Consider the following 13,322-nt stretch of genomic DNA (forward strand, 5'->3'; position numbering starts at 1 on the left):
GAGAGAGAGAGAGAGAGAGAGAGAGAGAGAGAAATCTTTCTCATTCATTAGTTACGAGTTGATAACTCCACTCTTCTGGAAGACTATAAAATTCTCAACAATAAAAAAATACCCCTACCTTAAGAAAATCCAAAAATCCAAAAATTCTAAGAAACCCACTAAGTAATATTTATGTTCTGTGAAACTGTTAACCCATTCAGCATTACATGGGAAGACAACCCTCACTCGAAGATTCTCTAAGCACTCCTAACACTAAAACCTCTCTCGTATATCCCAAGTTAATAGGCGGAAGTGGTACTAGGAAGTCTCTCGACAGCGAGAACACTTATGGCAAGAACCTGCGTGCTAGAGCAGATTCTAGGAAATTATTTGTAGTTTAATTAAATCTGGTATTTACACATTTGAAGATTCTCACTGTCGTAGCGTAGAAGGATTAATCATTATACTTATGCAGAATACATATCTAAGCACGTGTATAAGTTTAGAAGCAAATAAAAAAAAACGTCCAGCAAAAAGTAGTGTCCTCCAAAATATATAAATATATTCATATACTCATTCACTCATATACCATTTCCTAGGCCCGATTACCAACCCTAAACCCCGCACTCACGAATCTCGCGTGAAATAGTTTTATGAATTCTGGTAAACAGCGCGGAAAACGAAGTAATCTCCAAGTTTTGCGGTCTGGCCCCCCCGGTTTATTTTCCACTTCGGGTCCGTTAACCACGCGTAGATGAGTGCCTTGAAAAATTTCCAATTACCGACTTAACTCCCCAGGAATTGCCAATGGCGGAGATAATGATAGAGAGAAAAAGAGAGGAAATGACGCGCAAGATGAAAAAAAAGGAAATAAAGGGGTAGAACATTTTTAATTTAACAAATAATATACGGAGAACGTGACACCGTGTACCTTCTACTACGTTACTACGATTCTCAAAGTGCGATTTCTTCCGGCACTGAAAATTACGATCCATCCGAGTAAGAGCGGATCGTAAAGCGTGCACTGCAAGCAGCCAACTTGATAAAGCACCGAAGATTCGTCAGGATAGCGATCGAGACATTCTGGTGAACGATCGTGGTAGGAGCATCAGCAAGTAATATGGGAGGAAGATGAACATAAAAGACATTGGAAAATAAAAGTATTCTGTTTTTGCATGAAATTCTCGTAAATTTACTTTCAAACCGGAAGTTCAAATTTTACTAACCGTATTTCATGTTTCATTATGCACACTTATATATATATATCATCCTAAGTATCAGCCTATGCATAATTACCACGGTGAACCATGCGAATGTGCAATGCAAAAGTAAAACAGTATTTTTGTTGAAAGAACAAGAAAAAATGAGAGAAAAACTTGCAAGTACGAGAAGCTTTCAATAGCCAATGAATTCCGAGGTCGAAATTAATCGAGCGGAAAAATAGTTTTGGAAACGACGGAAATCGAATTCGGGATCCGCACCCACCTTGCGGCACGATGACGCAAGCGTAGGTGGCTCCGTAAGGAAGAGGATAGTGGAAACGTAAAGTAAAACTGCGGGAAGAGAAAATAAGGTGGAAAAAGTTAGATGAAAGCAGCGAACGAAAGAAGAATGAATGAAGGAATGTGGAGGCGAGTTAAACCGGTTTTATGGTTGCAGCCTTGTAAACGTGTACGTAAATATAAGAATGTACATTCGTAAGTGAATGATATAGATTTTGTTCACGGAACGAAAGATCGTCAACCCTTACCCAGACCAGGTGCCTTTCAGCATAGATAAATTTTTAAAATCAAATAAGTAAAATAAAATTAAAAAAAAGTGTCATTAAAATTTTGTAATCGTTCCTCAGTTCGCCATTGGTTGTCTTCGTAAAGTTTAAAATAGTCATAAAAGTCAAAAACGTCTTTTCCACCTATTCCATGGCAATTCCCAGGATTCGTCTCGGTAACAATTTCCACGCTAGATCCCACTTGTAAAATGGTAACAGTCAACCACTCCCAGGAGGATCCAAATAACCACGGGTTCCGAATGGTATATCCGGTGCAAAACCGAAAGCCTGAAAACTCCCAGCAGCCCGTCCTTTAACAGAGCCGCAGATGCCACCGCAGGAACGGGAAATAAAAGGTGTCAGACCAGGATTCAGTTAGGTTTTTCGCCATACGGATTCATCCATAATTTCCCCTCAGATCTCAGCGAAGCAGCAGGAAACTTCAGTTGTTTTGTTAATTCGTTGGTACGTGATTTCAATATTTTCTTCCTCAACATTGGCAAATACGTAAAATCCACTTGTTAGTATGCATACTCGATCTAATCACGCGTTAATGTGGCGCACCTTCCTACGGGAGTGCCAATGAATTTGTAGCTCCGTCGGTAAGGTAGGTAAGGTGGTTCAGGTTACAACTAAGAGATGATACTAACGACATGGAGTGTCGTGGCTGGAATGAAGAAGGTGAGGCAGGCCAACAAATGGTGCCAAGTGGCAACTTCTCTTGTTAGGAAACAATTAAGAAATGCAGTGTTGCAACTGCTGCCTGGCTGCAGCCTGCTGCAATTTTCTCGCCGGCGGCGTGTGCGACCCTTTTATTTATTTTTTCTATTCTTCCCCATTCAAACTCTGTCACTCTCGACGGCAGTACCGACACTCTTACCGGCCCTGGTTCTGATCTGAGCTAACCGAGATATAGTACGAAGATTTAAAAAAAAAATGTATCACTGATTAAATATATCTCAAGGTTAACGGTAAGGGTAGAAAATCTGATTGAAGAAATTACAAAAATTTCTAACGCGTGACTCTACAATATATTCCTTACACTTTAATCATTTCTACCAACTGCAATTCGCAACTGCAAACTTGACGAAACGCGAGCTTCCGTTTCTTAGCGTACCAAACAGATATAGGTATAAGCCCATGAGATTTCATGGAGCCATGCGGTCTTGTTACGTTGGTACAGGTAGTTACGAGGGGTGATTCTCGACCCCTTGGTCGCCCATTACAAAGCATTAACCGGTCCTGTCGACTATTACAAGCGAATCAACGGTTATAGTAATTCTTTCCTGGCGCAGCGACGTTTTCAGGCCAGTCCGGCCAACTTCAAATTACCCTTTGTTCTCTTCCGGCAATCACCCTCGGATACTGTGCATACCGTCTCCTCACGATTCTATTTAGTATCCTTCTTTATGACTCTAAGGGTTTTTAGTTACCCTGTCAGCAAGAACCTGACCAGGTAGATAGACAGGGGCGTTCAGGTACGAAGGGTGAATAACTAGGTAAATTTTTTTTCAAAATATGCTTACTAAGAATTTTCAAATTCCCCAAGTATAAGAATTAGTGACTATGTGGCCCATGTGAAATATATATCTAGAAGTGCTGTCGATAATTTTGAAACTCAATTTTGCAAACTTTTATACTGCAATAGTAGAAATATCTTTTTCGAGTTCTAAGGTGCAATCTGTAATTGCATGGGTATTGGCATGGTAGTTGGGGAATTCCAAAGGAGGCGAATACCTGCATGCAAACCGAAGAACACGCACGCGTCTGATTTACGCAGCTTGGAAAACGCTAGGCGGGTTATGGAAACGTTGCGGAAACGTGGCTCATGAAATTTCAATAAAATTGTTACCCTCGACGAAAACTTCTTCTGCCTCTAGTTACACTTCGGCCGTGGAATACGTAGTAACTGCCGTATTCTTAAAATAAATTCCCTAGGATGCACGTGAGCAGGGAAAAATCGATAGCAGTCAGTTGCAAGTGATACTCGAGACAAATGGTAAAGTCCAAAGTTTATAATGACTTTTAAACGTAATAAATTAATCGGCGTTAATTGTGTATTTAATCAAATTTCAATATTCATAATAATAAATAAAAACTATAGACATAATTAAATAAACGACAACGACCGATCTTCCTCTTGATTGAGTCATCAAGAAATTATGGTTCATCAATTTCATAACGTACTCCAAGAGAAAACATGTGATGACCACGTGGTGCCTGACCTACATCAACCACATGACTTCCACGTTGTACTTCAGAGTCCGGACCTAATGAAAGTGACGTAAAGAAATAATGGGAATTTAATACCAATTTCCAACAAAAAATTTTGATTTCAAGAGTCTGTCAATATTTTCGAAAATCAATTCAATTTCATCAAGCAGGTCGCTTTACGGACGACGATACCGTGACGCTCTTAAATTTTTTTTTTTTTTTTTCTTCAACAACCAAAACGCCATCGCCATTTCAGATAAAGCGAGATTCAATTTCCTTCTTGGTTAGGAGGAAAAAAAAAGATATGCATTTTGCTGCGGGTAGATACCACTGCCATGTACCAAGAGGTAGTAGGGGTTGGTTCCAAGATAACTTTGGAATACGTGGAAAAGCTACCCTTCGCCGAAGAGTGAATGTACAACCCCCACGATTTCATCCGGCGATGCCAGGGGTAGTGCCAGGGGCAGAGCCAGGGGTAGCTTCACGAGAAAGAGGGCAGATGGGTGTATCCGTGTCCCAGCCTCTCCAGTACCATGGAAACAACGTACAAGAGCGTCTAAACTTTTGCAAGGACCGAAAAGGCACGAAGACAAACCCGAGGTATCCCGAACGTACGAAAATACGAAGAGGCGCGATTAGGTGACTAACCCTCTATTTGCTAACGTGCCCCGAAACTTTCGGATAAGCGTTTATACGCGTGCTTATTGATATAGCCCAAGCAATTAGCCCGTCTGGGTATTGTGTACCCTAGGATTATGAAGACCCGTTTCCACGCGAGATAAGTCCAAGCGGAAGAATCGTAGCGACGTTAGAAGAATAATAATGAACCCATGAAAATAATGAACAATTAGTGCTATTGAATCCCGCATAATTCCTGACCAACGCACACAATCTAGAAAATAAAGTCCGTAAATTCAAAATAGACCAGAATAAAAATTTGGAAAAATTTTATGAAACGAAAAAAAAATGCTTAAAACGAAATTCAAAGCGTAAAGGAACGACTGAGCTTTTACGGCTATGAAAAAGTCATATCGTTATGGTACCAACATTTTCCTCCATTAAACGTTCAGGCTTCGGGATATCTCAGCGGGGCATTACGGTCTCATTATCCTTTTCCAGTAAAGCGTCTACGACGAGACCCTATCGCTACGAGAATACACGTCTGCACAAAGCGTCGCGACGCCTCTTGCGAATTCCACGGTTACCGAGAATGTTTAGAAAACTCTCTGACTCTCAGTGTCTCTCTCTCTCTCTCCCCCCGCCCCTTTATCTCCCTCTCCCACTATCTCACAGAGAGAATGAGTCGACGAGTAGTAACCCTACTGGGACATAAAACAGACTACTGCCTTTATAGGAAACTTCCTCGCGTAGGCATTTGCACCTTTTTCATTTAACTTTTACAACAGCCAAATAATCAGAAAAGACAGAGATGATCTTCGTCTCCTTAAGCGATTTCATTTTACGTTATTACGCGTGCAGTGTATATATAATGATATACGAGGCAATGCGTGCATCAGGGAGGCGTCCATCGACGTCGGGACGGATTTTCCATGCCGAAAAAGCGTCGAGCTTCCCCCTTCGGTGTTTCTATGTTTGCTGAGCGCTGACACGTTTATAAATGGAAACGCGGCGTTTCCGTCTCTTTAGGAGACGAGTCGCCGGGTACTGTTGTTATTATTATTACTATTATTACGCTATTTCCAGGATAATCGTTCGTGAACGAGAGAAGCTGTATTAAGGCTTTCTCTAATTTATACATGTTTTTACAAATTCGAATATACACGACGGATGTAATTAACGGAACAATTAACGAAATAATTGCTACTGGCAATGTACCCAAACTACGTTACAGCGATCAGAGTGGTGATTTTAGATTGAACTGTTATAGCATTAAAGCGAACTTGTATTGAAAATGAATTTCTTAAGTCTCACGTACCACATAAATTTATAATTAACAAAATAATTTACCACTGTCCAAACAATTAGGACCAAGTACCCTTAAGCAATTGGTATGGCGCCTACGTTTAGTATACCGTGACGCAAATGACAAACCGCTTGAATCACTGTCAACCGCCAGGATTAGTCCGATGTTTCTACAGGGTGATTCAAAATCAGCGAAACAGATTTATGGGTTACCTAACCAGACCTAAGCCACCGACCCTCATCTCGTGCCATTATCGGCGAAGGTGGCTGCCAATCTCGTAGCAGATGTCAAAGTCCTTGGATGCCCATAGAAAGCAGCATGGGACGAGTCAATGGCAAATGAATGGAGTAAGATTGCCAGATACTCGCATAAGTGCAGTACCGGTTTTCACGTATGGTATGACGTCAGCGTGCACTCCGGTCATTAGTATGCCTTGTAGGAAACGTCAGAGGACGTTGATTGTGGAAAGTGGGGAAAGAGGGAAAAAGATGGCAGAGGGAAAAAAGTGACGTCACGAGGGACAAACATCCCTTGTGTCTCCCTCTCGTACTTTTTAATCTTGGATTCTTTAGGTCCCTGACCGAAGAGGAGAGAGACCCTCTTGAGGTATATCTACTGGGTCTCCTACTTCTGGTTTTTTTTTCTCTATTTTTTTCCATAGCCAACTCTTTCCTCCTTAAGTACCCGGACTTTAGTCTCTTAGTCCACAATTTCTGTCCCTTTCGCATTTGGAGGGACCATCGGATCAGGACGGAAACTGTGGCTCCTTCCGGGCAAACGTCACTCAAAGATTTCACTCCAAACAGTCTCAATGTCGGTTTATGCCCGAATTACGGATTCACTCAGGGCTAATTTCCTTTCAGGATTCTCACAGAGAGGTGAGGGCTTAAATTGTTTTTTTTTTTTATAAAAAATAATTTGGTATTTTCAAAAACTCTCGCGTTACTCCCAGACGCATATGGAGTATTTGCTCATTGGAAAACGTCATTTCCGCAGTTTATTTAACTGGGGTAGTCAAAGACGGGGGAGTGTTAAAATAAGAGAGTAAAAATGTTCAGAATGTACTTCTCTTCGAGATTCTTTGCACTTGGTGTACGCGTGAACTTGTGTAATGTTGACTGAAGACTAATTGAGGTAAAAAATGTAGAAAAAGGGTGTTACAGAAAATATTTAAAAAAAATGATATAAAGTCAAGAGAAACAAAGTGACGTACGAGGTGCACGAGGGAAATTTTTAATATATAAAAATCAATCTGGTCCTGGATCTGTTCAAAATTCCCCAGATAATTTCCTGTGTATCGACAGCGATACCAACTGTATTTCACGGAGATATGCGCGTGTATATATGCTCGCAAATTGGATTAATGGATCGGTTTGAGAAGCGCGTCGGAATTAATATCCGTTTGGTTAGTTACCAGAGATCCGATACGAGGGCTTACGATTGATCATCCTCCTATAATACTCCAGATACACCCGGTTCCACATACCAAATATGGTACATTAGGGACCTTGAATAAAAATTATAAGGAAAAAAAAATTTTTAATATACCAAAAATTCCATAAAACCCACAAAAATTTTCAACACCGTGGAATAAAAAAATTATTGACATTGCGCAACCTTATCAATTTTTCTGTCAGACTTCTGATGGCTCCATCTACTTTCAAAAGTGAATCCATGCAACGGAGCAGGAAGGCAAACTAAGAAAAATAATCTTTCAGTATATTTCCCTTGTCTGAAGCACCTCGTTAAGAAACACAATTGACAAGTGTGTTTCGTGGCTGTAAAGATCTAGCGTGCTTTCTCATTCTCTGTCTATTCTCGCCAACGTACTAAATTCAATGTACATTGTTGATATAACGTGGAATAGGTATGCTGGAAATTGGTACTGAGAGATCCTACCAGTGAGATATACCCGGTGAGCGTAGAGTAAAGGAACGGAGTGAGAAAAGGTCCATAGGAACAACGCGGGCCACATCTCTCAGCATCCACACACACCAGCCATTCCACATTCCATTCGACGCTGCTCTCCCTCGGCACTATAATGAAGTCAGTCCCAGCATCTAAACCCCAGTAATATCGTGTGGCTGCGCGAAGATAATATTGGTGATGTATGCCAATGGGTTTTTGAAAGTACTTTTCACATGGCTGTATTATCATTGCATATATAAAAATATTTCCGTGTATAATCCCATGGATAATTTAAATAAGAACCTCAAAAATATAAACGATTGTACAATATAGATATAAGAAATTAAAATTAGCCCAAAAGTATACGTTCCTATTAGATACAGAGTTTGGTGGTGAATTTAGAAAATTATAAAATTCCATTAAAAAATATTTTCAGCTATCCACATGGTCTATCTACATTTATCAGCCAGATAAACGTAGATTAGTAAAATGGAGTGGGTAGAAAATAAACGTTGTTTCATAAAAAAATTCCATTTTACCACCTGTGCATGTATTCGTGTCACGAGAAATTTAATTTTTTTTTGTATTAGAGAACTTATTTTGAAAAGTCAAAAAATCATTAAAAATCTTAACCTTTATGATGACGCAGATGAGAACGTCCGCAGCAGGGCTGTTCGAAGTAAGCGTGTCCTGCATGAGCTCCTGCCGGTCTATTCGCCAGGACTCCAAGCTGGCAGAGAGCAGCTGCCAGAACAGCTGCCTTCACAAGCACCATCACATCCGGTAATTTTCGAGGCATTTTTCTCGACCCTTCGCAACACATTCAACAAGAATATCCAGGTAGGAGCAAATCGTCTTCGACAACGACAAAGCTGCACGGGAATTCACCGATAGCCAAATTGACGCTCGGACCGATTTCTTTAGACCGTTTGGGCAATTTCTCCCTTTTACTTCATTTTCCGTCCTCAGACTTTTCGTTCTTTATCCACGCGAAGAAACGCAGGATGCTCTCGGCTCGTACTGATTTATTCACGCACGAAGCAGACTGGTCACGGCTCTAGACAATTTGGCCTTGAATTTTCTTATGGCGTGGTTGTTGCCCTCTCGAGCAATGCGAGCAGACGGACATTCACCGGTTTAAAGTGCGTCGTCCGGTTCGCCAGGTATGAAACTCGGCTGCACTAGGTCTTTCGATGGAACAAAGGAATTCTGGTGGCAGGTAAAATCCGTGAGAAAAAAGAATGAGAGATAGAAATGAAGGAGAAGGAAAAAGAAAAATTCCCTGTGAACAGGAAAGACTCGGGCTTCCTCCTTCTGAGCGATGGAGCAAAAATTTTTGCTTTTTCTTTTTCTTTTATCTTTAACGAAAATCCACTGTTCTCCAAGCCCTGGTTAAATGCTGCTGATCGAATGCTCAAACGTCCAGGGCAATTTTCTGTACTGGACTTATCTTCTGCCAATGTTTAACTATTTCTTATCAGGCCACTATCGATATCACTGTTTATTCATAACAAGTATAGTATAATGCACACGGTACGTTACCGCTTTTCCTAGTCACAAAGGATCATTGCGTCACCGTTTCATATCCCATTCGAAGCACCGTGCAAATCGTTAAATAAATTCAGACGAAATGTAACGGGTAAACGCGGCAAAAATCTTGACGGCTGTTATTGAATTTTGTGGTTTATGGTAAATTAGAAAATCGACGGCAACTAAATATAAAGGAAGGTACCCGTCGCGTAATGTCACATTTGGTTCACGAGCTTGGTCGACGCTTTGATTATTCTTGATAATCACCAAATGACTTCTATCGAATGTACATCGTCGGATTTTTTATTGTTGATGATCTTCATTTGTATTTTTCACTCGATACTCTACTTATGTTACACGCATTTATTGTATTTATTGTTAAGATCATGTGAGAGCGACTATCGAGACATTGCTTGAGGATGACACGCGTTTATTTTGGATTATTCCGCAGCACAGCACGAAACGATCCTCCACTTCGAGAGGCCGCGGCAGAACTGTTACCCTCTTTCATGGCTTGCCGCGTTGAAGCCGTTTCGGAGCAGCTCGGCTACTCTCGGCTGTTTCCGCTTCCGACGCCTGTACTCGCTTCACGGACTATATAATCCACGTATACCGTCCAATCCGAATTCTCGACTACTACCGAGTGCACCACTCTCCTATGGCTATATCCGAATGGGTTTATAAGAGTGAATATTTTGATAACTTTGAAAAAGCTGATAAATTAATTAAATTAATAATTTACAATTATTAAAAAAAATACAATTATTGATTTACCGATAAAAGTTTACCTAAAATAATAATAAATTAATAATTTTTTAATTTTCAGATTTTTCACATTTTTTTAAAACTTTTTTCTTAGTGTTATGTATAGGGAGATGCAGCATTTCTTCCTTCTTTTTCTTTTTTTTTTTTCTTTAAGGGAGTTGTAAGACGGAGTGAAGCGGATATGAATAAGTCGATATGCTAATGCGAAACCCCTCTTGTAGTTGAATAAGATGTGGTAAGGGGATGAAGTTATGTACAGCATCCGAGAAAGTACAAAGTCCAGATACAGTTTTGTTACTGGTTTTCTACGGGACAGTGAACACTTCCTTTGTTGTTCATTGTGAGAAGGAAGTCATAAGAATATTAGAACAAAGGGAGAAAATCTCGCACGGCTTTTCTAAGGAGCCAGCTTACAGTTCATGTGGATGCCAGTTGGTTGAAGGTAAAGAGACCTCAGACCTCTTGAATTCAGTTGGAATTATTTTGAATTGCATGAGGATGCCATTTCATCACCCTTTTACATCTAAGTGAAAACAACCCTTGTGTCTTTTTCATTTTCATTTCACCCTCGATACCGATAACTCGTTTCAAGCCAAATTATAATGGACGAAGAGAAAAATTATGGCGATAAAAAATATATTTAAAAAAAAATACAAAAATCCAGATTATCAAAAAAAAAAAAAAAAATTAGAGGATAAATCTTTAGAAAATAATATGAATTGAATTGTACTCGGAAAAATTTTACTTTGTTACCAATATTTTATCATTGCACTTCAGTTATTTTCGGTTAAGCCCTTTCAAGATGGCCGTACTGGTAACAGTAAAGATATCCTCATTGAAAATGATAAATGAGGGGTATAAGGCGGAACCCCAGTACTTATGTATTATAAGAAGGGATAATTTCAACCCTCTCCATTTCCCTTAAGCGAATCGAAAAATATTTATCATTGAAAAAGATCAACAGCATCCTCTGGTGCTTTCCAAGATTTATACTTTAACATCTTCAGTATACCTATATAGCGCGAAGCATCCCTTTCACCGTGAAACGGATTAGTGAAGCAGATTGTTTGAACTTTTTGTCACAAGCCGCTATTTCATTTTGCCACGTTATAAAAGAGCTCAAAGTAATTTAGCATAGACTTAATTAAGGCACGCCTGAGGCTATCAAAAAAAAATTTCAATAGTCAGCTATAGTTTCTACTAATTATTATATAATCGAAAAACATGCTGTAACTCATCAGGAAAAATGTGTTGAATCTAGTAAAAAAAAGTATTATTTATGAGTATGACTTTATAAACACCATGGAGAATTGACCAAACCTGATCGTGTCCCATGGTAACAAAGTTCAACATTTTTTATCCTAAAGTTTGTTGAAATTCATAAAGAATCTTAACCCCCACCAATGCAAAATTTCGCTAACTTCCCTCGCACCCCTAATATTATCGCGATCGGAGTTTCGCTAAGTTGAACTTAATATTTGAGAAGCCAAACCTAATTTCTGCGCCACTAAGGGCCGCGATCCGATACGTCATTCTTTTATTCCATAAAATCGGCTCAAGTTTCCATTGTCAATAGTCTATACGTACGCTAAGACGTCAAAGAAACGTTAAATTTCCAAAATAAAAAATAACCACCCCGAAACCCATTTTGGTCCTTTTCTTTACTATAAAGAAAATTGTGATCCGCCTAAGTTTTGTTCCAAGAGACAGACAAAGAGAATCCCTAGAAATACCAGCAGGACAAAGATCATAAAATCGGTTCCAGATCAAAGGGCCAACCTGTAAGGTTTTACAGTGTAAAATAGTTCTCCGAATGAAAACCCAACAAAAAAGTCCAATACTAGAAAAACCAAAAATAATCTTATTTAAAATAATAATATCCAAAAGAAAGTACCCTTACGAACCCAAATCTATTTATAAGTCCCCATATAGACACGAATATTAAGAGTCCGAAAATTTGGTCCAGGTTCACTGAACGTCAGAGTAACACGATCAGCTACCGAAGTACAAGGTAACCAGACAGCCAGGTAGGTTTCTCTCTAGGTAGACAGGGTGGGTCAGTGGGTGGGTGAATAGGTGGATGGTTAAAGAGACACGGGAGTTTGTGATGATCAAAGTGTCCCACACCCCGTCAAATGCCTCACGCCTCGATCGCGTCCCAAGCATCACCGCCGACTGATACCAAGCTGGCCGAGGGTGTCACGCTGGATTTAATTAATGCAATTTAGCATCCATCCATCATCTCGCGCGTTTTTGCCTTAACGAGGGCTGCTCGTCGCGACGCCCAGGGCACTTTGATGACGAGCAAACCTCTCGATTATATCGACACCGAAGACCCCAAACCAACCCTCTCACGGTCATCCGGCCGTATTAAACTTCGTCATCGAAGGTTGGGCTTCCTATGTACCTGATTCCCTATACATACACCTTGAGAGCATCAGCTGGCGATACAACGAACAGTCTCATCCCTTATAAGCGTCCTTATAGAGACAATTTTAAAAAATATGGATCGATTTTGGTTTCGGTTCTATTAAAAAAATTAAATCACGACAAACATTTACCCGAATCTGTTTTTCTTGAATAGCTAAAGGTTTTCGATTCAATTAACCACGTTTTCAAAGATTTCGCTTTTGAGACGTATTCATTTCAAGGATCCAAACTGAAAGAGGGTCCAATTTCGTTTATCGATATGGTCTATTATTACTGTTTAATAAGGTATAGGAGATCCCAGCTGTGATTCTGTTATATTATCAAAATTCAATTCAAATATATATATATATATATATATATATATATATATATACACCTATAAATCTTTTATAGGAATTTAGGTATTTTTTTAAAACAAAAATCGTGGTTTTCGTCTATATGCGTAATACCGGTTGGGACTTTAGTAGAAATAGCACTGAAATAGCCAGACACGAAAAGGATAGTTACTACTGTACAAGATAGACCAGAGCATACTAAAGGTAACAGTGTATACAAGTATTACAGTTTCGGATTTCAAGCTCGTCCGCACGTACGAGGCAATGTCTTGTAATAACTGTTTCCGTTATGGCGCTTGTGTGCATTGGACAATAAAGCCACTCGGTTCAACCACACGTCATAAAGATCGAATACGAATCAATCGATAAGGGATCTTTTTTACTGGCACAGTAGCTCAACACGTTATCGTCACAAAATAACATTTATTTACATCCACGTTCGGTCTGACGATTCAATCGTACGATGCAA

At 39.7% G+C, this 13,322-nt stretch overlaps 1 protein-coding gene across 5 annotated transcripts in view; it reads right to left on the reverse strand.

Annotated features, from left to right (window-relative positions):
• The window catches only part of LOC107265546 (semaphorin-2A), a 233,169-nt gene that overhangs the window by 96,623 nt on the left and 123,224 nt on the right, over positions 1 to 13,322 (reverse strand). For 2 of the 5 annotated variants that reach the window (XM_015735128.2, XM_025082797.1), the window contains exon 1: positions 8,427 to 9,827. The exons of the other annotated variants lie outside the window; for them this stretch is intronic. In XM_015735128.2, the coding sequence (XP_015590614.1) occupies positions 8,427 to 8,616 (190 nt within the window). In that variant the 5' untranslated portion in view covers positions 8,617 to 9,827. Of the gene's footprint in view, positions 1 to 8,426; positions 9,828 to 13,322 lie in introns of those variants that run through there. 5 annotated transcript variants of the gene reach the window in all.

Source organism: Cephus cinctus, unplaced genomic scaffold, assembly GCF_000341935.2.
Source record: "Cephus cinctus unplaced genomic scaffold, Ccin1 Ccin1_scaffold0228, whole genome shotgun sequence".
Lineage (NCBI taxonomy): Eukaryota > Metazoa > Arthropoda > Insecta > Hymenoptera > Cephidae > Cephus > Cephus cinctus.